Genomic DNA, 21,307 nt, shown 5'->3' on the forward strand with positions numbered 1-21,307 from the left:
GTATGCTCCAGCACATCTAAAAAAGGACTCTACATATAAAAAATAACACATATAACATTTAATATATAACATGTAAAAAACAGATATGTTACTTCTGCAAATATGCTGTATGTATGCTGAACTCTAAATCTACACTTTCACTTCTACCTCTGAATGTGAAAGTGGGGACTTACAGAGTAAAAAAGGATTTAAATACTGATCTGTTTCTAACCCACACCTATTATATCACTTCTGAAGATATGGATTTAAACACTGGACTCATATGAATTACTTTTATGATTCCTTAGTGTGATTTTCGGAGCTACAACGTTCTGATCACCATTTATTGTATATCGCATCATATGGACCTACAGAGCTGAGATATTTTTTCTAAAAAACGTAATTTGTGTTCAGCAGAAGAAATAAAGTCATACACATCTGGGATGGCATGAGTGTGAGTAAATGATGAAGAATTTGCATTTTTAGGTGAACTGTCCCTTTAAGATTATCCGTTTATACACAAATATGATGCTTAAAACATACTGCTTTCCAGCAACGTCTGTGTGCTCACTGGGATTGCTGCTTAAACATAATATCACACAATGGCATAACTGACTATAATTTGCTAAAACCATCCTCCCCCTCCCCCATCCCCGCTGCAGATGACCAGGCCCTAAAGAGCTTGATGGTACTGTAGATGAACTCACCTCAGAGATCTTCTGAAACTGGATGTTAGCCTGGCTGCATTTCTCTGCCGTCTCCACTGCAACTTTATAGTTGTCAACAAAGGCTTTGTACACACCAAGCTGACTGGCCTGAGAAAAGAAAAAGACAGATGTTTTGATTTTTTTGTTAAAATATTTATTAAATAAATAAAAAATGTAAATATATAAACAAAACATAAAATAAGGATTCAAATTAACATAAAAAGTATACTTTCAAAAAACCATAAGAATGGACATACACATTTAAACTACAAATCCCTCTCCACTACCCCTCCCCGAGAACCCTCCAAAAAAGCCAATTATCTACCCCACTTCCAGTTAAACAAATCCCATTTTCCCAGCCTTCTATATATTACCTCCTCGAATGCCGGCACCCCGCCCAACTCTTTGCACCACTCCTGAAGTTCTCCAGCCGAATTACATCCCCTGAGAATGATCTGTCTGCCGATCATAACTCCGGCTAGGACCCTTTTTAAATGTCTATCCCCTATATTAATGACCACCCCAAAATTAACTAACTAAATCACACAAATTTTCTGGGAATAAAATGCACAAATACTTAAAGCCCTGTTTGAGCCACTGGAAGGAACCTGGCTAAAAAGCAGTTACTGGGCAGTACGCTGTCAGAGCCAAAGCTTCGGATTTAGACCAGTTGACTCTGTATCCTGAGAATTTTGAAAAGTAATAAGGCATAGATCTAGTGGGGTCGAAGACAAATAATAAAATATCATCTATGTATAGCAAAAGCTTATACGCCATACCTCCTGCCACTACCCCTGGAAAATCATCATCCTTTCTTATTGCGGCTGCTAATTGTTCCAGGGTAAGACAGAACAATAATGGGGAAAAAGGAACCCCTGCCGGGTTCCCCTATCCAGAGTAAAATAATCTGTAATCTGAAATTAATACATTTGTTTGTACCTCCGCTACTGGGTGTCTATAAAGAAATGTAATCCTTCCAATAAAAGTATTACTGAACCCATATATTTCCAAAATCTTAAAAAAGATAATCCCATTCTACAATATCAAACACCTTTTCGGTGTCAAGTGAGATGGCAGCAACTTGAGTCTGATCATTCGCTACTGACTACATGATATTGATGAAACGCCTAATGTTATCAGAAGAGCTTCAGCCCAGAATAATCCCCACCTGATCTATATGTATAAGAGATGTCATCACTTTACTTTTATTTAAATATTTTTATGTCTAGCTGGATCCGGGAAATTGGACGGTAACTCATAAACTCGCTTGTCCTTTTTAAGAATCAGACTGATCCGGGCTTGTGCCATGAATGGTAGAAACTTTCCATTCCTTAATTATTCCGTATAAATTTCTAGCAAAAGTGGAGCCAGTCCTGTAGCATAAGATCTAAAAAAACTCAGCATCAAAGCCTTCTGGCCCTGGAACCTTGCCTGTAGACAAGGCCTTAATTACCTCACCAAGCTCATCCAATGCTATCTCAGAATCAAGAAAAATGTTTTGCTCAGTCGTCAGTTTAAGAAGTTCTAATTGTTCCACAAAGTTTCTAATATCTTCATCAGTAGACGAAAACGTTGAACTATAGAGACCAAGATAGAATTCTTTATAAGCATTATTACTATCAATGGCCGAGGTAAAAATTTCACCACCAGCAGATTTCACTGAAGGAATACTAGAAAAGACTCACTCTGCTTTACATATATATATAGCCAGAGGTTTTCCTGCTTTGTCCCCCAACTCAAAGGATGACTGTCTTGCCCTGAATAGCCAAAACTCCACCTTCCGCAACAAAATAGTTTTATATCTGTATTTCAATTGGGTCAATTTTCTGAGGCTATCAGATGACATTCGGCACTGCAGCTCTGCCTCGGCACTATTAATATTCCCTTCCAACTCCGCGAGTTCTCGTTTTTTTTATTTTTTGATGAATAAGGCATACTGTATGATCAGACCCCTAAGAACCACCTTAAGTACCTCCTAAGACACACCCAGAGAGGATACTGAGGACCAGTTGGTCTCCATATAAACATTAATTTCGGTCTTTAACATTTGTTGAAATTCAGGATTTTGCAAATGGGAAACAATAAAGCGCCAACTATATGATTTTTTTTTCCTCTGTATGTGGCAACACCTTTAAACTCACCAGGGCGTAATCTGAGACTAAGATGTTTCGAACTGAGCAATCAGCAACTGATGAAATGAGGTTATAGATAGACTTAGATATAATAAAAAAATAATAAATTCTAGAATAAATCTTATGGACTGATGAAAAAAAATTATTGTCCCAACCAGATGGGTTCAAAAGTCTCCAAATATCTGTAAGACTAAGATTTTAAGCATCACTGTTGCTCTAAATTTTGATTCACTATAATCAAGGATTGAGTCCATCAATAGATTAAAGTCTCCTTCCAATATTATACCATGAGGGGTGCCAGCAGCAACATCCCTTCAAGATCAACAGAAAAGCCCTGATAGTCATTGTTAGGTGCGTAAATATTAGCCAAAATAAGACTTTAGCCCTGAATAGAAGTTAAACAATAATGACTCTTCCTAATTTATCTTTAATCTGTTTGAGACATTTGAAATGTAGATTCTTATTTATCAGTGTAATGACTCCACCTGTTCTTACTTGAGCCAGCACTAAAAAAAAATGTCCACCCCATATCTTCCCAGATTTTTCAGCTTCCTGCAGGGAAAGAAACACTATCATATTTCTTACATTTAAGAAAATATATAACCTTCCTTCTTTTTATGGGGTGTACCAACCCATTCACATTCCACATGGAGAGAGACAATCCACTCATATTAACATTTGACATTTTGACATATTAGAATAAATAGATTGTGTCAAAAAAAATTATAAAGACCACATTCCAACATTGGTGCAACAATCAAACACCGAACAGAAAAAAGAAAAATGTGCGCATTAACCCCGAGCATCACAGAGCCAACCGCCGTCAATCCCTCTAAACTCTAACAGTCCATATACGTCTACGAGAGCCCCGTGACATCTTTGCCGTGGGATTGCTCAAGTACGGTGCTTCTACACAAATTTTGTGAGACAGAATTACACAACAGAAAATATTCTATAAAACAAACTCCAGCCAATAGGCAGAAGAAACACAAAACGTGTAGATTAATCCACATAACTGTCCCAAAGGAGTGTTCCTCCACAAAACAAGCACCAGCTGCTAGCGGAACCAGCGAAAAAAAAAAAAAAGGCCTTTCAGTTTCCTTGGGCAGTCAAACGAATGTTATGTGTGTTACATGAGTGCAACAAATGCCCTAATCACTCCAATATTTTGCAAGAAATATTCCACAAAACAGACTCCATCCAATAGGAGGCATTAGTATAAAGAATGTGCAGATTTATCCACAAACTGTCCCGAAGGAGTGTTATTCCACAAAAAAAACTCCAGCCGCTAGGTGGAACCAGCACAAAAAGAAACAAAAAGGCGCTCAGTTTCCTCGGACAGTCAAATGAATGTAAAGTGAGTCAGGGCCACTCGGCTGCATCGAGAGTATCACACAATGGCTTACTCATTCCATTGACTTTATGAAGGACATCGCTTGCTGTGGGCATGCAAATATTTTGCTGACATCCTTTGTATCTATTTTAAATTTGGCCAGGAACATCAGTGCAAAAGTGAGCTTCAGTTGATGCAAGAGTTTCTTGCATTCCTTGAATCGATCACGTTTCTCTCTTTTCGAATTCACGAAGCCTGGGAACAAGAAAATACTGCCTTTAAACCTTGCCTTGCGTAACACAAGATCTTTATAGGATGACCTCAGAACTTTGGCCAGAATTGATCTCCCTCAGCGGATCGTCGATACTGAACCCTGTGAGCTCGCTCAATTTCCACTTATGGCCTGTTATGTCGAGCAGACTCGGAAAGAGCCCGTCCAGGAATTTCACCATATCCTGACCTTCTTCAGCCTCAGGAATTTGGCACTTGTTCTATACATGACAATATCAGGAGGGTCTAGTAATCTGTATACAAACCAAAATTAAATTAAAGTCATTAGCTTTCCATTGTAGCCTGTATAAAGGCCAAATATACTGTATTTGAAATTAATCGAAAATTCTGAAAATAAAGTTTACCTGGAACGCTTGCAAGACAAACGGAGACCCCTCAAACATCCGTAATCATATGTAGCCAGAGGCTGACAGAAACTTTAAGTGAAAGAAATATATTTTACATATATATTTTAGCACCGTTAATGACAGTTTTGTTTCTCACTCGCATCATCTCAGCTGTACGGGACATTCTTTCAAATCAAACACTCTCGGACAATGCAGCGAAGAGACCACTAATGCTGCACAGCATGTGGGGAGTCATTCTCATAAGGTTAACCCCGACCTAGGGATGCACGATTATAGCAAAAATTATAATTGCCGATTATTGCTCTTGAAATTGTAATCACGATTATTAATGTTGATTAAAATGTTTAATTACTGTGACGTCACAAATTAAGCAGATTTCAATCGTGGATACGAGCTGCGCTCCAGTTTGTTTTAAGGATCTTTTAAGCATTATATTGTATTGTATTTTATACTGTAATAATGTTTGTTAATGTAAGGCAAATTAAACTTTGTGTAAATTGATATCTATGGTATAGAATAAATTTAATTATTGCTAAATTAGTGCTTAAATAATTAGTTAATGTACAGTAAATAATATGGCATATTCAATATTCAAACTTATTAACAGCTGATTTAAATCGATCAAGTTACTCTGTTCAGGAAGCCCTTTGGTGGCGAGACAGGAGACCATTCATCCCGTAAGATCTTCAATGGATAACTTGTTCATGTAAGATCGTTTGATCATTTTTGGAAATGGGGCCTGTCTAGATTTTATAAAAAATGACTTTTTTCAAATAGTGATGGTGCTGGGTTTTTTTTAATCGGTAATGTCCTGACTATAATTTGTGATCAGTTGAATTCCACTTTGGTGAATTAAAGTACCAATTTCCTTCCAAAACAGCAAAATCTGTACATTATTCCAAACTATTTGTGTTTAAAGTGTATGAAATGACAATTCTATCAATCAATTCTGTGATGGACAGACCAAAATGTAAGTTGTTAATTACTATCGAAGCAAATCGTTGTTCCCAATGGCAGCGTCCATATCAAATATGGTAAATTAGGCACAGTTTTGACATTCAACATGACATTTGTTCATGATACAGGCATGAACCAATGACGTTTGATGTTACTTCGTTCCAACCTGTGCTGTAGTCACAGTTTTTGATTTGGGTCTTTGATTTGAGCTGTATAAATTTTAATGTTTTGATTTGTGAGTGGATCCGACTTTGGTCTTTCATCAAATAAAATTACTGTATGGCATCAGATGAATTAAAATACAATACACAAGTAGTATCAACTATTATAGTAATATAATGGTATTTCTTGGCCCCTTTTTGGAGCTCGACAACCTGTTTGAAATTCTTCAAATTTCTCCTTTTTTGTTCAAGTGGAAAAAAGGAAAGTCATATGGGTTTGGAGTGACACGAGGTTGAGTTAATAATGACAGAACGTTTGAGTGAACGTTTTCTTTAATACCTTTGTAAATGAGGTCTATGAGCTGACAACAGTTTTACGAGTGATTTGGTTCCTTAACTTGATCCTGAGGGCTGGTGGCACTGTTGGTGTGGACGTGTTTGTGTTCTCGTACTCTGAATGATGCCTTGGCAGTGCTTCAAAAAAGTTCAAAACCTTCACCCAGACTTCTTCTAAAGCATTGTCATTCAAACTGTGATTTGAACTCTCCTCTGCTTTGTTTTTCTCAAAGTCTGTTATGATCAATCTATACCATTCTCTCTCTTGATTATTTTATGATTTCTTGACTTCTGTAAGATTATGGATTGCTGTATTATCATGTGTGCCCCGAGTTGGGAACAGCATGAGCAGACTCATTCTCTCTCCAGCTGCTCTGGAGACGCTCAGGACACAACGCATCACATGGATATGCTGTTGTCGCCTAGCAACCCTGCATCAAACTCTCGGACTTGTCACCAAGTGCATCCACAAACAAGTACTGATACACGCACGCACGTCAGAGAGACAGGGGTGAAAGAAGAAACATTAGCGAGAAGAGAAGGGCAGAGAGAGTGAGTGGGTGAGAGAGAGAGAGTTGACTAATAAAGTGAAACTCTGCCTCCAATCCACTCCGTCTGGGACTGATCAACCCAAACCTTTCCTTCTGCCCCAAAACTGAATATTTTTCGCTCTATGTTTACTCTTGTTTTGTATTTCATGCTTGTATTACTGTGTACTACATTTCGAAAACAGTGGGGAGGCAGTAATTACTCCATCTGCTACTCAAGGACTGTGACAATGTTTTACTAAATGTGTGTGTGTGTGTGTGTTTCATAACCTCCTGCCATATTGTTTAGTACAGCAGGTAAATGAACTGTAACATGTAATGATGAGCAATAATGCATAGGAATTTTAGTATTGAATTTTTAAACATAAATAAATAAAACAAAGGAAAGGAATAAATAAATAAAATATAATACAATAAATATGATATAATGTAATTTAATATGATATCATTTTGATTAACAATATTTTGTAGCTGTCAATGTAAAAGTTTTCAAATTAGTTTGAGAGTTCAAAAGTTTAAAAGTTTGTTAATTTTGTGGCTGCTCCTGTTTTCCAATTCACAGACAAATCTTTCTTTTCAATTGGTTCTTTTCAAAGAACTGGTCAAAATGGTTTGTAAATCAGACAGAAAAGGCTCACAAATCAGTCTAAATTGGAATTCCTTTTTTTGTGAACCACTTCTTACAAGCAATTTCTTCAATATATCAGTTAAAAACAGCGATTTAGCTTTTTTTTTTTTTATTAAAAAACAAAAACAAATAATTATTAAATGAATTTAGTAAAAAGCAGTCAGAATAAAACATGCCTTTAGATTTTTAACAAGCATTTTTCTGCTTTTGTTTTTGACATGTTATCATATTATTTTAGCTAGGCCCAAATTTGGTTACTTTGGTTAAAAAATAAATAAATCAAAGATATACAAATTTCACCAACACCCTGATAAATATCAATATAACTCCACAAGATACTTGCATAACATCCACTAATACATTGGAACAAAGTTGGAATGCTTATAAAAACAATACAGAATTACAAAAACAATACTGTGTAGAAATGCACCGAGTCAAAAGACAAGAGACTCTAGTTTCATCCAATATCCCATTTTGAAACATTTTGTGATTTATAGTAAAACGGCATGCTGTTAAACACAATGACTACTTATGAGGACTATGGACCTTTTTGTTCCCCATGAAATCCTACATTTATTGTGCATTACCACATTGATTATAAATAGGTTCTTCCAAAAGATGAAAAATGTTGCTTTCAGAGGCTTTATGTGGAGTTAGGATGATAAATAATGTGCATTTCAAACTGCTCTGGGACCAGTGCAGACAGACAGCTCACTGGAAATCAAGTCATTCACTAAATAGGGAGCATCTTTCAATGCAGCTAAGTGCATTCACTCCTAACATCCGACCAAAAGTTCAGTTTCAGGCTGCAGGGGATGTTTGTACTACTCAACATGTTTGGCAGACATGGGGCAATGATAATCAGTACATAGATTTAGAATGTATAATGCAAAATTGTATTTTAACATTGTTGGCAGTGATTGGATGATGCTGGCCATTACTTTGAATCAGAATTAAATATGCTAATTTCTGATTGGTAAAATGCTTCAGCGCTGACTATCACTTGCTTGTTTGACAATGCAAAGAAAGAACATTGAGATTTTGTCGTCAAATCAAGTCGAATATGTTTTTTATGCTCTATTAAGAAGAGAGAGTTTGTTTTTTGTGAGTTAAAGATGGATTGAAGTAAACATAAAGGTGAGAGAGTGTAGTCTTAGCCCACTATACACTTGAACAAAATGTGTTTTTGATTAGTCTTTTTTGGCTTGTTTTCAAAATAATTTCTAAAATGTATTTAAAACAACATACATTTACTTTAGGATCTATACTGCAGGGAAAAAAAAATAATGTTGCATGCAATATTTAATCAGGGCTCGATATTAACCCTTTTTCATTTAATTGCCTGACCTCACAAGCAGACTGATTAAAATGCCAATAATTAAAATATTAGTGATATGCTAGGCCTGTGTCACTTATTAGAAAGTTCATATTCTTATTCTGCTGTTGAAAGTAATTTTAGAATTCGCTAGCGATCTAGTAACAGCTGCGCCCTATTTAATTGAGAGCTGACATATGTGTGTGTGCTGAACATGCGCTTGTTCCCAAAATGCTCAGGCTAATGCGCACCTGAACGGTCAAACACATTCCACCAAAATGCCCATCTTGGTGAGGCATTCATGTAAACACTAAGAGTGATGTCTAAAGTGAACGTAAACAGCAGAGGAAAAAGCAGATTTGTAATAAAATGTCGGATTTGTAAGTATAGATGTAAGCTAACAGACCTGCTGCTGTCTAGTGTGTCATTATAATAATCAAACAACCAGAACAAGAAAACGAGAAAACATTCAATACTCTTGACTGAGTAACTTAAGCAGCTTTTAAAAGTATTAATATATTATAATCATACAGTAAAGGATGTTTCCTTGAATTCTTGATAGTCAATGAGTAATCGTGTTAAATAATCATGATCTCAATATTGACCAAAAATAATCGCAATTATGATTTCTGCCATAATCGAGCAGTCCTACAATGTGGTCTTGCATTAAATGGTTTTGGTATAGTCCACAGGTGTCAAACTCAAACCCAAAACCGGCCCACCACATTATTTCATGGGGCCCGTGAGCTGATTTCTAAAATGTATGATGGAAGGTAAATGGAACGTCTCACTGACCAATCAGTTAGCTCTTTCTTCATGAATATTAATGAGCCTTCACCTGGAGCGCATTTTACTTTCTCCAAAAGCTAAAAAAAAAAAGCAGCGCTACCCAGAACAACTATCAGCTCTGGTCATGCAGCGTGAGCGCAGAGAAGGTGCGTTCATTCGCCTACTACCCTAAACCGTATAGCGCACATAATTAGCGCTAACTGCTGCCTGGATCAATGGAAAAAAAATGCAAAGAGGTGCGTGAGCACAGGGCATATGCATTTTTCCTGGACTCAACATGCCGTGCAGACTATTATAAACAGCGCTTGTGTCAAGCGTTATAAGTTTGAATTCTAATGCAAAACTTCAAATGTATTAATGTTAAAACCATGTTAAAGCAGTGTTTCCTAACGGCACACTTTTTATTAATAAAAAATTCTACGGCAAACAACTATCCCATATAGGCTAACCATCATCAATATTTTTCCTTTTCAATAACTTGTCCATGTTTTCTGTCCATCTTAGTAGTGTGTTTACTTAAAAACAAAAAAATATGAAATTGTCATTTAATAGCTTTTATTTTCATTCACATTTTCATTTTTAATCATGAACTTACAGGACGAGCATATAGCAGATTATGCATTTATTAATTTATGAAGAGAACAGATGAACAACAGAGACACCACAGGAAGCAGATTAATGTTTTTCCCCCCGCAGTGACAGCGGAGGTCACTAAAACATGACATATGAACAACACAATATTACAAAAAACAAATACAATTAAAATACGAACAAAACATGTAAAAAGTGAGCTGAACAGAACTTAATCGACATCTCAAACCTTCCTCCTGGTCCGCATCGACTTAAACTCGCCTGTGCGTAATCAAACAGATCAAGGGAGACTGATGCGGAGGCAATTGTCACTAGATTTTGCGTCTTTGCCTCTGACAGACGACTTCTCATGCAGTTTTAATTTGGTTCTGGAGGCTGAACCCAGCGTCAAGCGCCAAATTGCCCTCCACATGACAAGTGTTCCAGAAAGCGTCACAGAGGGGCGATTTTACGAGTTTGACACGTAAAAAGCGGAAGGTGTGCACAATAAACACTTAAAACATGTATTTGGAAGAGAGAAAAAATCTTGCAGTTGCTTTGATGACTGTACTTTAATAAGTAGGAGCCTGATGAAAGACCCATATATAGAGGAGACCCATTTTAGTTGCTCTGTCAAAATATTTTAATTTAGCCCTATACAGGTTAGGCATTAATTTTCTAACAGATGTTACTGTAAATATAATAATTTACATATAAATCCCAACTTCAAATTCAATGCTTTATTGACAAATGTGCATATTAAATGCACAAAATATGCAATATTATTGGATATTGCATGGTTGCTACCAAATCAGATTTTCAACCGGCCCTTTGAGGGCATATATAATGCTGAAGTGGCCCAGACTGAAATTGAGTTTGACACCCCTGGTCTAAACTGTAAAAGGCTGCATTTAAAAATGTTGTATGCATTTCAGTGCTTCATTCAGCGTTCTGTACCGGTCTGGATGGCAATATCCATTATCCGTTACACCGAGACGGTTTGTTTTATCTAGCTTTTGTTATAACTTTTTATTTTTCCATGATGTGGCTGACATTTCCATGCATAATCTGCATTTGTAATATTCTATCATATACAGTACATACATGTAAAATGTGAGTTTTGTTGTTTTGAACAGCAAAAACTAAAGTGCAAAAAATACAAAATATTTTTTTTTTTTCACATCAATCATCATGTTATGATATTTAGTTATTTTATAAAAAAAAAAAAAAAAAAACTGTGGCTTGCTCTCTTTCAAAATGTGGCCTGTCATGTGTTTAACAGATCCAATCCAAGTTTATTGGAAATTATTTATTGTTAGAACAATAAAAAAAGCTTTTGTACCTCTGTACATTTTTAAAGCATAATTCCTGAGCAAAACAATGACCTGATGACAAAATAAGGTAAGTGGCATAATATTGGTATCGGCATTTACTGAAGTTTTTTGTTAAAATCAGTATCGGCCAAAAAATGTAATATTGGCGCATCCTTAATATTATGATTTAATTTGCATCAAATGACTTATACAGAAATGAAGCAGAGCTAGAACATTCATTAAGAGAGTAGAACAGCACCATGAGGGAACTTAACTGCAGATCTGCACTCAGTCTAAAACCCGTCAATGAGACTCTCTCACACACAGGCCTAATAGAGAGGAGTTCATTTTCTTTAATAGCAATCCATTGAACAGACTCTGCATTCTGAGGCATTATCTCGGAATGTGCTGCACTCCCTTTCTTTCATTTTCCTTCTCCTCTCTGTATAATTTGGGGGTTTTTTTCAGCTCCTGTGTCCCTATGCTCTTCATCACAGAGAAAGATGATTGTTATCAAATGTATTTACACAGTCTGTTTTTGTGTTCATTTTGAACTTGAATCAAAGAAAACAAACATCAACACAGAGAGACGATTCTCCATTACTGAGGCAAGTGTCAAAGACAAAACCAAGGTCCAAAATGACCATTTGCCAAGCATCAGATTATTTATGAGGAAGTACAACATTACAACATGGTTTAAATGTAGTTGTAAGAATGATAGTCAGATGCTCGTTGATGTACAGTAAGTGACCAGAACGATTCAAACCAAGACCTACAAACAGTATAGTAAAAAAAAAGGTTGCAGGTTGCACATCTTCTGGCTTTTTTATTCTCTCAAAAACTCGTGGCGACATATTTTGTGGAATATTCCTTACATTAAGCAACCAAAATGAATACATAACATAACAAAATCATGATGGGTGGGTCTCAATGTTTTTCTACAGACTGGCTTAACATATTTTCTGCGACAATGCAATGGAAACATCAACCTGCAATGTTTATCAGTAATATGCAAGAAAAAAACACCTTAATTTAATACAAATATATTGTTAAATATATTGTAAAAATACTGTTATAGAAATATTTATGGCTGGTTTAATTTAGTCCAGAACTACACCTTAACTGTCTAGATAGAGAACTTGAAATCCACTGTTTATGCAAGGCGGACAAAAAGAGAGACATCCTAACATTCAAAATCTAGGGCCTTTAAACAGTGCTTTTGGCAGTACACGTTGTGACAGGTGGACTCACCAGTTTCTGGAAGAGGTGTCCGACAGTGACCTTCTCATCCCACTGCTGAATGTTGGGAGAGAGAGCGTCATAAAACTCCTTATGGATCTCAAAGATGTCTTGAATCATAAAGAAAATAGTGTCAATCTGCTCCAGGGTCAGCACTGGCTTTGATGTGGTGGCTGTGGCCTTCAGAGGCTTCATAGGCTGAGAGAGAGAGAGAACCATTTTACTGCAACAGTCTGTGTTTCTATAAAGAGAGTTTTGAATCAAGCATGACATGAACAAGGGATAGAGAGTCAAAATAAGTATACTTTCAATCAGAATGCCTAATAAGAATAGCTCTAATTGTGCTGCTTGTAGGAGGTGTGTCCAATTGCCTTCTAAGCAATCCTTACAATATTTTTTTGTACAACTTATGATTTTAGCCTGGTGGGCGATAAAATGGCAAAACAACAACAACAACAACATAGACATAAATTAAAGGAGGGACCTGAGCCATATCTGCAGAAGAGTCTAAGCTGCTACTTTTTAAGTGAAGATGGACACATGCTGTACATACAGCACATGGAAGACTAAAAGACATGGATGTAACTCCATGTATTTTATACTATAGGGTGGTGGTGGTGTAGTGGCTAAAGCACAGGGCTGTTAATCAGAAGGTCGCTGGTTCGAACCCCACAGCACCACCATTGTGTCCTTGAGCAAGGCACTTAACTCCAGGTTGCTCTGGGGGGATTGTCCCTGTAATAAGTGCACTGTAAGTCGCTTTGGATAAAAGCGTCTGCCAAATGCATAAATACATTTAAAAAAATATATATATTTTTCATTTTATTAGGAGTGCAATTTTTATTTAGAAATGTATTTGATTTCAGTTTTTCGTTTTATAAATAAATTAATATTCTATGCAAAAATCACTAAAGCAAGAATATTCACCGATCCCTCAGCCAGGGGTTGCCGATGCAATTGGATATTGTGATTATTTATATATATATACACACACACACACGTATAAATCTCAGGAAAACTCACGGTTTCACAGTATATGGATTTACACAATTATTATTATTATCAGTTACAATGACCCTTAAAAGTGTGAAAACAGAAGTTTTTTTTTTTTGGCTGAACAAACACTTTATTATAATTGAAATATGAAACCATTTATGTGTAAAATGTCTCTCTTTTGAAAATAAAATTAATAGAAAACTGAACATACATATACACAGGAGGAAAGGCTCCTCATTACCATGGTTAGGACAGTGTAGCTAGTCTTAAATAATAGTAATACCCAATAATAATAATAAATTAATGTATTTATGAAAAATAAATACTAGCTGAAACACATCTTGAAACTTTAACTACAGTTGCCACTGTTGATATAAACATATTTGTGTATGTTTATAATTTGGTTTATAATTATAATTCTATTAACTTTCTTATTTATTTATTTTCAAAAGGGACACTTTTTTACACATACTTCCATTAAAAAATAATTTCAAGTTTCAATTATAATAAAGTTTTTGCTCAACCAAAATAATAATAATAATTGTGTAATACCATGATACAGTGATATTTTCTGAGATGTTTTCGTACCGTGAAAATCTCATACCATTGCAACCCTAGTCAGGACTGATGTAAAAAAACAGCATCATCACTATTTGAAAAAAAAAAGGCATTTTTGATCAAATCTAGACAATCCTCATTTCCAGCAGCCATCACTCCAACACTTACTCATGAGTAATCGTGCTAAATTGCTGATTTGGTTTTAGAAAATCACTTGCCATTATATCAAACACAGCTGAAATCTATTTGGTTCATTAAAGCTTAACATTGTCTTTGTGTTTGTTTTTGAGTTGCCACAGTATGTAATAAACTGGCATGTCTTAAGGTCAATATTAGGTCAAAAATACAAATGCTTGAAATTGCCAAAAAACAGAAGATTTCATACAAAGGTGTACAGTACAGTCTTCAAATAAAAAGGACAACTGACTCTAACAAGCACAGAAAGAGATGTGGAAGGTCAGATGTACAACTAAACAAGAGGATAAATAAATCAGAGTCTCTAGTTTGAGAAATAGACGCCTCACATGTCCTCAGCTGACAACTTCATTGAATTCTACCTGCTCAACACCAGTTTCATGTACAACAGTAAAGAGAAGACTCAGGGGTGCAGGACTTATGGGAAGAATTGCAAAGAAAAAGCCACTTTTGAGACAGAAATACAAAAAGAAAAGGTTTGAGTGGGCAAAGAAACACAGACATTGGACAACAGATAATTGGAAAAGAGTGTTATGGATCTTAACCCCATTGAGCTTTTGTGGGATCAGATAGACTGTAAGGTGCGTGAGACATGTCCGACAGGAAGCGTGGGGTGAAATGCCAAGAATCTGCAAAGCTGTCATTGCTGCACATGGAGGATTTTTTGATGAGAACTCTTTGAAGTTTAAGATGTTCTGAATATTCTTTTCAAATTGTAATAGTAATTTTAATGTTATTAATGTCCTAACTATACATTGTGATCAGTTGAATGCCACTTTGGTGAATAAAAGTAAAAATGTATTTTCACAAGTGCAAAATCTGTACATTATTCCAAACTTTTGGCCACCAGTATATATATACACATGTATAAATGTATACATACACAATAAGTTTGTTTTGAACACACCAAATGTGTTATCCATACAGTCTAACAAGCATACTAAAAATGACTAACAATAGATTTCAGTGTGTGCTGGTTACTGGTTTGGTCAGCTCAGAGGCTGGAGAGTGAAAGAAAGCCTTTATTCAGCAAAGCGGTTTTATTTTTGCTCTCAGTGAACCTAGAAACCCACTGTTGATTTAATTACCATTAGACTGCGATTAGAAATAATGCCAAAATCAAGGTAATAATGACACACCTAAGTGAATCTTGACTGCTGTGAAACATTGCCACTGTATGAAAAAGCTTAACTTGCACTGAACCAGGAATATTCCTTTAAGGGACCATTTTTATCTAGCTCTTTTGAAATAAAATTTTTCAATCTACTCCCTCTCCAAGCCCATTTACTGAAATAATGCTGAAAAAAATGGTCACAAAGAGGACAGAAAAGGTAACAAACAAAAAAAATATCGTGTTCTAGCAAACTCCTGTGGCACACATCTGGTCATTTTCACATGCCAGTTAGCTTGACCTTGATTTTAAATAATTTTTAAATAATATGAATAATCACATAACACTTCGATGAAATGTTTTGCAGTAGTTATTAATTATCCATAGTTGCCACATGTTTGCCATAACTGTTGCCAGTAGTGACCAGAGCTGAGTTTGTAATGGCATACTACCGTACAATCATACCATTACTATTTCTGCCATCCCTATGTACAGTAGAAATTGTACTGGTGGAGAAGAATGGTATTATGCCATTCCGATTTCTGATAAACGGTCCAAATTGCTCAAGATTTTCCGGAAGTTCACTATTACAGGTGAACAACTTTTAAACCATTTGTGGCAAACTGCTTTGTTTGTAGTACATTCTCAATAAATTAATGGCAAGTTTGCTGCAAATAAGCAGTTTTTGCAAGAGTAATTGTGTAAATGAAACATTTTTGGTGCAAGAAACCTTAACTAAACTTATACTCTAAGTTAACATCATGGGAAAAAAAATGATTCAAGTGTAGAATATGTCCCTTTAACAAAGGGCCCTGCCCATAGTAAGTTTCATTTAAAGTGTGAGATTTGTGGCTGCAGTACACACCAGTAGCAAAGTCTCAAGCTGATTAATATAGATCTCTTCACTGGCCAGGAAACCAGACAGCACCAGTTTCTTCATCTCTAGGCCTTTCTCTGAGTCTCCCTGAAACACAGAAAAACATACAAATCAGTGAATCTGAACACAAATAACCACCACTGAAGACACAGTATATAAAGAAAAGACCATGCTCTCTTTAATTTCACATTATTATATTTAAAAGTGAGAAATAAGGAACTCCAGCTGCAGTATGAGCTAGGTGAGAACTAATGTATATCATCACACAACACTAGTAATTATTGAGATGTCATCAAAGCCTGCTTTTAGCTCTTCAATCAAACTACTATTCGTCTTTGTGGCTATCTCTCTCTGTATTTAAGGTGTGTGTGTGTGTGTGTGTGTGTGTGTGTGTGTGTGTGTGTGTGTGTGTGTGTGTGTGTGTGTGTGTGTGTGTGTGTGTGTGTGTGTGTGTGTGTGTGTGAAATTTCTCAGGTAAAGACACACCCTGTTCATTCAACTGTCCAGGCACAGTGTTCAGACTGTGCATGTGTGGGTTGAAACAGAGGCATTGACAGACTTTCTAACTACACTCTGAGCCTTAGAGAGAAAGTGAGAGACAAACCGAAAAGGTCAACACACTCTTTCCATTTACAAAAGCACTTTTCCAGACCCTTCTTTATTACATGGCTTCATTAAAGCTGTATTTAGAACAATTACTGAATGTGTAAATATCCCAACTGCGTCTGATCCTCAAAACCACCAGAAACACATGAGGATAAGTCAAAACAAGACTGCCTCCATGAAGCTCTCTAGTGAAGTTGATTACATAAAGGAATACACATCAGTTCTATATGAAAAGACAGGAAGTACCACCCTTATGACTAATTCTTTCAAACGAGAACGGCCAAATAGCCACCAATGACCTTATAATTCACTCAAAGTCACTGCTTTGTCCAGACAAAGCACTAGTTCTCACGGGATGTTTTGTAATAGATTTATTCTGTGAGATACACGGAACAAATATATAAATCTAAATTAATACGGTTGAGACTGAAGTGAAGTTTGGCTTTGCCGCCTGTCTCACACTGATTCAGACCCATGATGCATGTTGAGACAAAGTATTTGGACTCTTAAATAACACTTAAAAATGTACAAATGTATTTGCATTAGCAAACCAAATGGCATATGCAAACAAATGATGCTAGATCACTTTTCTTTGCTATTTTTACAATAAGTTTAACCAATAGGTCAAGGTAATTCTTTGTGAAGATTAACCGCAGGTGTAGTTCAACACATTTGACATAAAAGACACTTTTCAACCATCGAGCCTATTGGTTCAGAGCACAGTACAGAATGGTTACAGTAGCATTTCCACTTAAGCATGGTTCAGCACGGCACGATAATTAATCATTCTCCACCCAGAATTCTCGGCACGGTTAACGAACCATACTAAACTGTTCTCAACCATGCTAGTGGAATGGCTTTAGTACATGTCGACTCACAATGGTCAATTTGCCAACGTCAAGGAAACTTTACTAGCGTTTTTAGTTATTTCTAGTTTAGTGAAAGCTAATAACAGTGCGCTTCATTATTGTATGATAATGGTTTAACTAGTATTGTAGCCTATTTATTTAGAAACATGCCTTTTAATCAGGGAAGTAGATTACTAGCTTATTAAAACTCAAAATACATCAATATATTCTTATAAAGTCATGTCATATACTTTCTTCATGTTAGTTTCCATCAGCATACAAAAGCCCTCAGCAAATGATGGTAAACCTCTTGTCATTTTATCTTTGCTTTCCTTTTTGTGATATGACACGTGTCATTCTTGTGTATTAGCATGATAAACCAGGGGGAAAAGCAGTCCTCAAAACTGGAATGTGTTCATCCTCCATAGCGCGCTTTCTCCAATGTTTACCTCTCACGGCATCTCCAACAGACAGATCTGTTACATAAATTCTCCTGATTTCTCCGCACCACAGTGGTAAAAGGAACCGTAACCACGCCAACTAGGCAAATAGGCACGGTTTTGTGGTGAAAACTGTTCAGCCCGATGGTGGAAATGTGGCTATTGCGTCTTAATTTTGAACAGTGTATTTATTGCTTTATTTTTGTGAAATATTTTGCTTAAAGAATCCATGTGCTATCTTTATGTACAATATATTACATGCTACTTGGTTTGATATTTAATTTTGTTATATATTTTGTTGGAATAATGGCATTCAAACATTTTTTTGCTTTAGCATCCCAATACTTTTTAGGGATACTATATATCACTCAAATACTTTGTATTGTTCTGTCACATGGTGACTGTATACAATTATACAGTTACTGTAACATTGCAGCAGTTCCATCTGTGCAACAGAAAACTGAAGTCAACATAAATGTCCTTATGGATGACATCTGAACATCATCAGAAACTTTTGTATGTAGAGGGGCAGATAGCAGACTGTGAGTGCCACTGAGTGGCTTTTACGTAATGAAAGCTGGGACCTCCAGTATGGTGCCAAAATCAAAATGCATCCAGCGAGTGGCAGTTCTGAGGAAGGATATGTCTTGTTGATGAGAGAGTCAACAGAGAATGGCCAGACTGTTTCGAACTGACAAAGTCTACAGTAACTCAGATAACCACTCTGTACAATTGTGGTGAGAAGAATATATTCTCACAATGCTATTATGAGATGTGGGATGGCGATGTTTTGGCAGCACGAGGGGGAACTACACAATATTAGGCATGTGGTTTTAATGTTGTGGCTGATAATATATATATAAATAGATATACACACACACACACACACACACACACACACACACACACACACACACACACACACACACACACACACACACACACACACACACACACACACACACATACATACATACATACATACAAACAAACAAACACACATATATACACACACAGTACATATACAGTATATTACATGACAACTTGTGCAGATCAAATCCCATGTTGATTGTGTTAAAAGGTATAACAATAAATATGTTAAATATTATAATGAATTATAACTGTAGTTACAACTATCTATGAGAAGTTGTAACATATTATAAGGTGTATGAGTGTATGAATTAATTATAATGCATTCATAATGCCTTTACGATGCACTATAAATATGGGCTTCACAGAAAGTGTTAACATATTTTTTCTTTAGAATTAATTGTATAGTTACAAAATCATCATCATTTGTATTAACAGATATAAACTATTCTACATAAGTAGTGACTATTTTCACCCAGGTGTAAATAGCATCTGCCAGACAGTGCAGCTATTTGCATCCCAATAGTCTGGTCCCACAGGAATATTCGTGAAACTAGTCAATAAATGTTGCTGCAGTGGCGTGTGGTGTAAATTCGGGGTGTGAATGTATAGTGTTGTCCTAACGACCCTGGTTCAATCCTCCCTTTTGTTCCACTCGTTTCCACTCTTAATATTTCCTTTAATACTAAACATAATAAATAAAAATTTATATAAATGTTGTTTGCATTGCAGTGATTTGGTCACGGTGAATGTCGAGGAGTATATAAATAGCATCGGTCTTATACTTATTAGTGAACAAATGTCTACTCTCAGTAGAGAGTCTTACCATTCAATGCCTATTTTAAAGCAGAGCAAAAACTAGATCAACTTATTTTTACTACATAAATTGAGATGTCTTCTTAAGATTTTACTCATTTGGGGGCCTGGATAACTCACACCTGGAGTTCACTAGTTTGAATCCCAGAGCATGCTGAGTGACTCCAGTCAGGTCTCTTAAGCAATTAAATTGGCTCGGTTGCTAGGGAGGGTAGAGTCACACGGGGTAACCTCATCGTGGTCACTATAATGTGGTTCATTCTCGGTGGGGCACGTGATGAGTTGAGCGTGGATGCCACGGTGGATGGTGTGAAGTCTCCACACACGCTATGTCTAAGTGGCAACGCACTCTTCAAGCCACGTGATAAGATGCGTGGATTGACAGTCTCAGTTGCGGAGGCAACCAAGATTAGTCCTCCGCCACCCAGATTGAGGCGAGTCACTACGCCACCACGAGGATTTGGAGCCCATTTGAAAATTGGGCATTCCATATTGGGGGAAAAAAGGGATAGAGAAAGAAAAAGTTTTTATTCATTTCACAATTTTACAAATCCATGATATTTCCAGGATTCTATAGCAGTAGTAACCTTGTTAGGATCTTATTAAAAATGTAATCGTCAAGTGGAGTGAACATACAACTGCTCCTCTTTAACCTAAATATCCAAACGAAGGAAAGAACTAAATTTGTATTCTGTAACATGCATTCCTGCTCATGTTTATATACACACACACACATGTCAGGATTCACATATTTAATTACTCAGCTGCTGTACGGGACAGTTTATGCTTGCCATATTTTCCATTTTGAATGACCATGTAAACCATGACTCAAATGGTTCAGATCAGCAATGGTGAAGATGAGCTGAAAGCCTCAAAAGAAACTAAACATGATCAGAGGCACTACATTATTCAAAATCTGCCACAATGCACACTTTAATTTTACAAATTACAAATGAATTGCTCATCCAAAACAGAAATTCTGCCATGGGTTCTGTCATTTACTTACTATCATGTCGTTTGAACCCTCTAAATGTTTACATTGCTCTTTACCATACAATAAAAGTGAATAAGGGCATGGCCTGTAGGGCTCCAAAAATGTCAGAAAAGAGTCTTTTGGAGCCATACGATAGCTTTGAGTTGTTACTCAAAGCTATTGTACAAGATACAGCCAATGCTGCTACAAGATGCAGCCAATGGTGTATGGCCAAGTTTTTTTTGTTTGTTTGTTTTTAGTAAAGAAAATTACAGGGTGAACTATGCCTTTAACTTACTAGACCGGTGTGTTTATGGCCTGTGGGCTCCGAATGTGAGCGTCCGGCTACAGTACACACAGATTGTGCAAATG

At 36.3% G+C, this 21,307-nt stretch overlaps 1 protein-coding gene across 6 annotated transcripts in view; it reads right to left on the bottom strand.

The window, feature by feature from the left end:
* LOC127643319 (active breakpoint cluster region-related protein-like) overlaps positions 1-21,307 on the bottom strand; it is a 212,727-nt gene that overhangs the window by 104,013 nt on the left and 87,407 nt on the right. For all 6 annotated transcript variants that reach the window (XM_052126007.1, XM_052126008.1, XM_052126012.1 and 3 more), the window contains 3 exons: positions 16,371-16,469; positions 12,658-12,843; positions 687-794 (listed from right to left, as the gene is read on the bottom strand). In XM_052126007.1, coding sequence (XP_051981967.1) covers positions 687-794; positions 12,658-12,843; positions 16,371-16,469 — 393 coding nt within the window. The remainder of the gene's footprint in view (positions 1-686; positions 795-12,657; positions 12,844-16,370; positions 16,470-21,307) is intronic.

Source organism: Xyrauchen texanus, chromosome 4, assembly GCF_025860055.1.
Source record: "Xyrauchen texanus isolate HMW12.3.18 chromosome 4, RBS_HiC_50CHRs, whole genome shotgun sequence".
NCBI lineage: Eukaryota > Metazoa > Chordata > Actinopteri > Cypriniformes > Catostomidae > Xyrauchen > Xyrauchen texanus.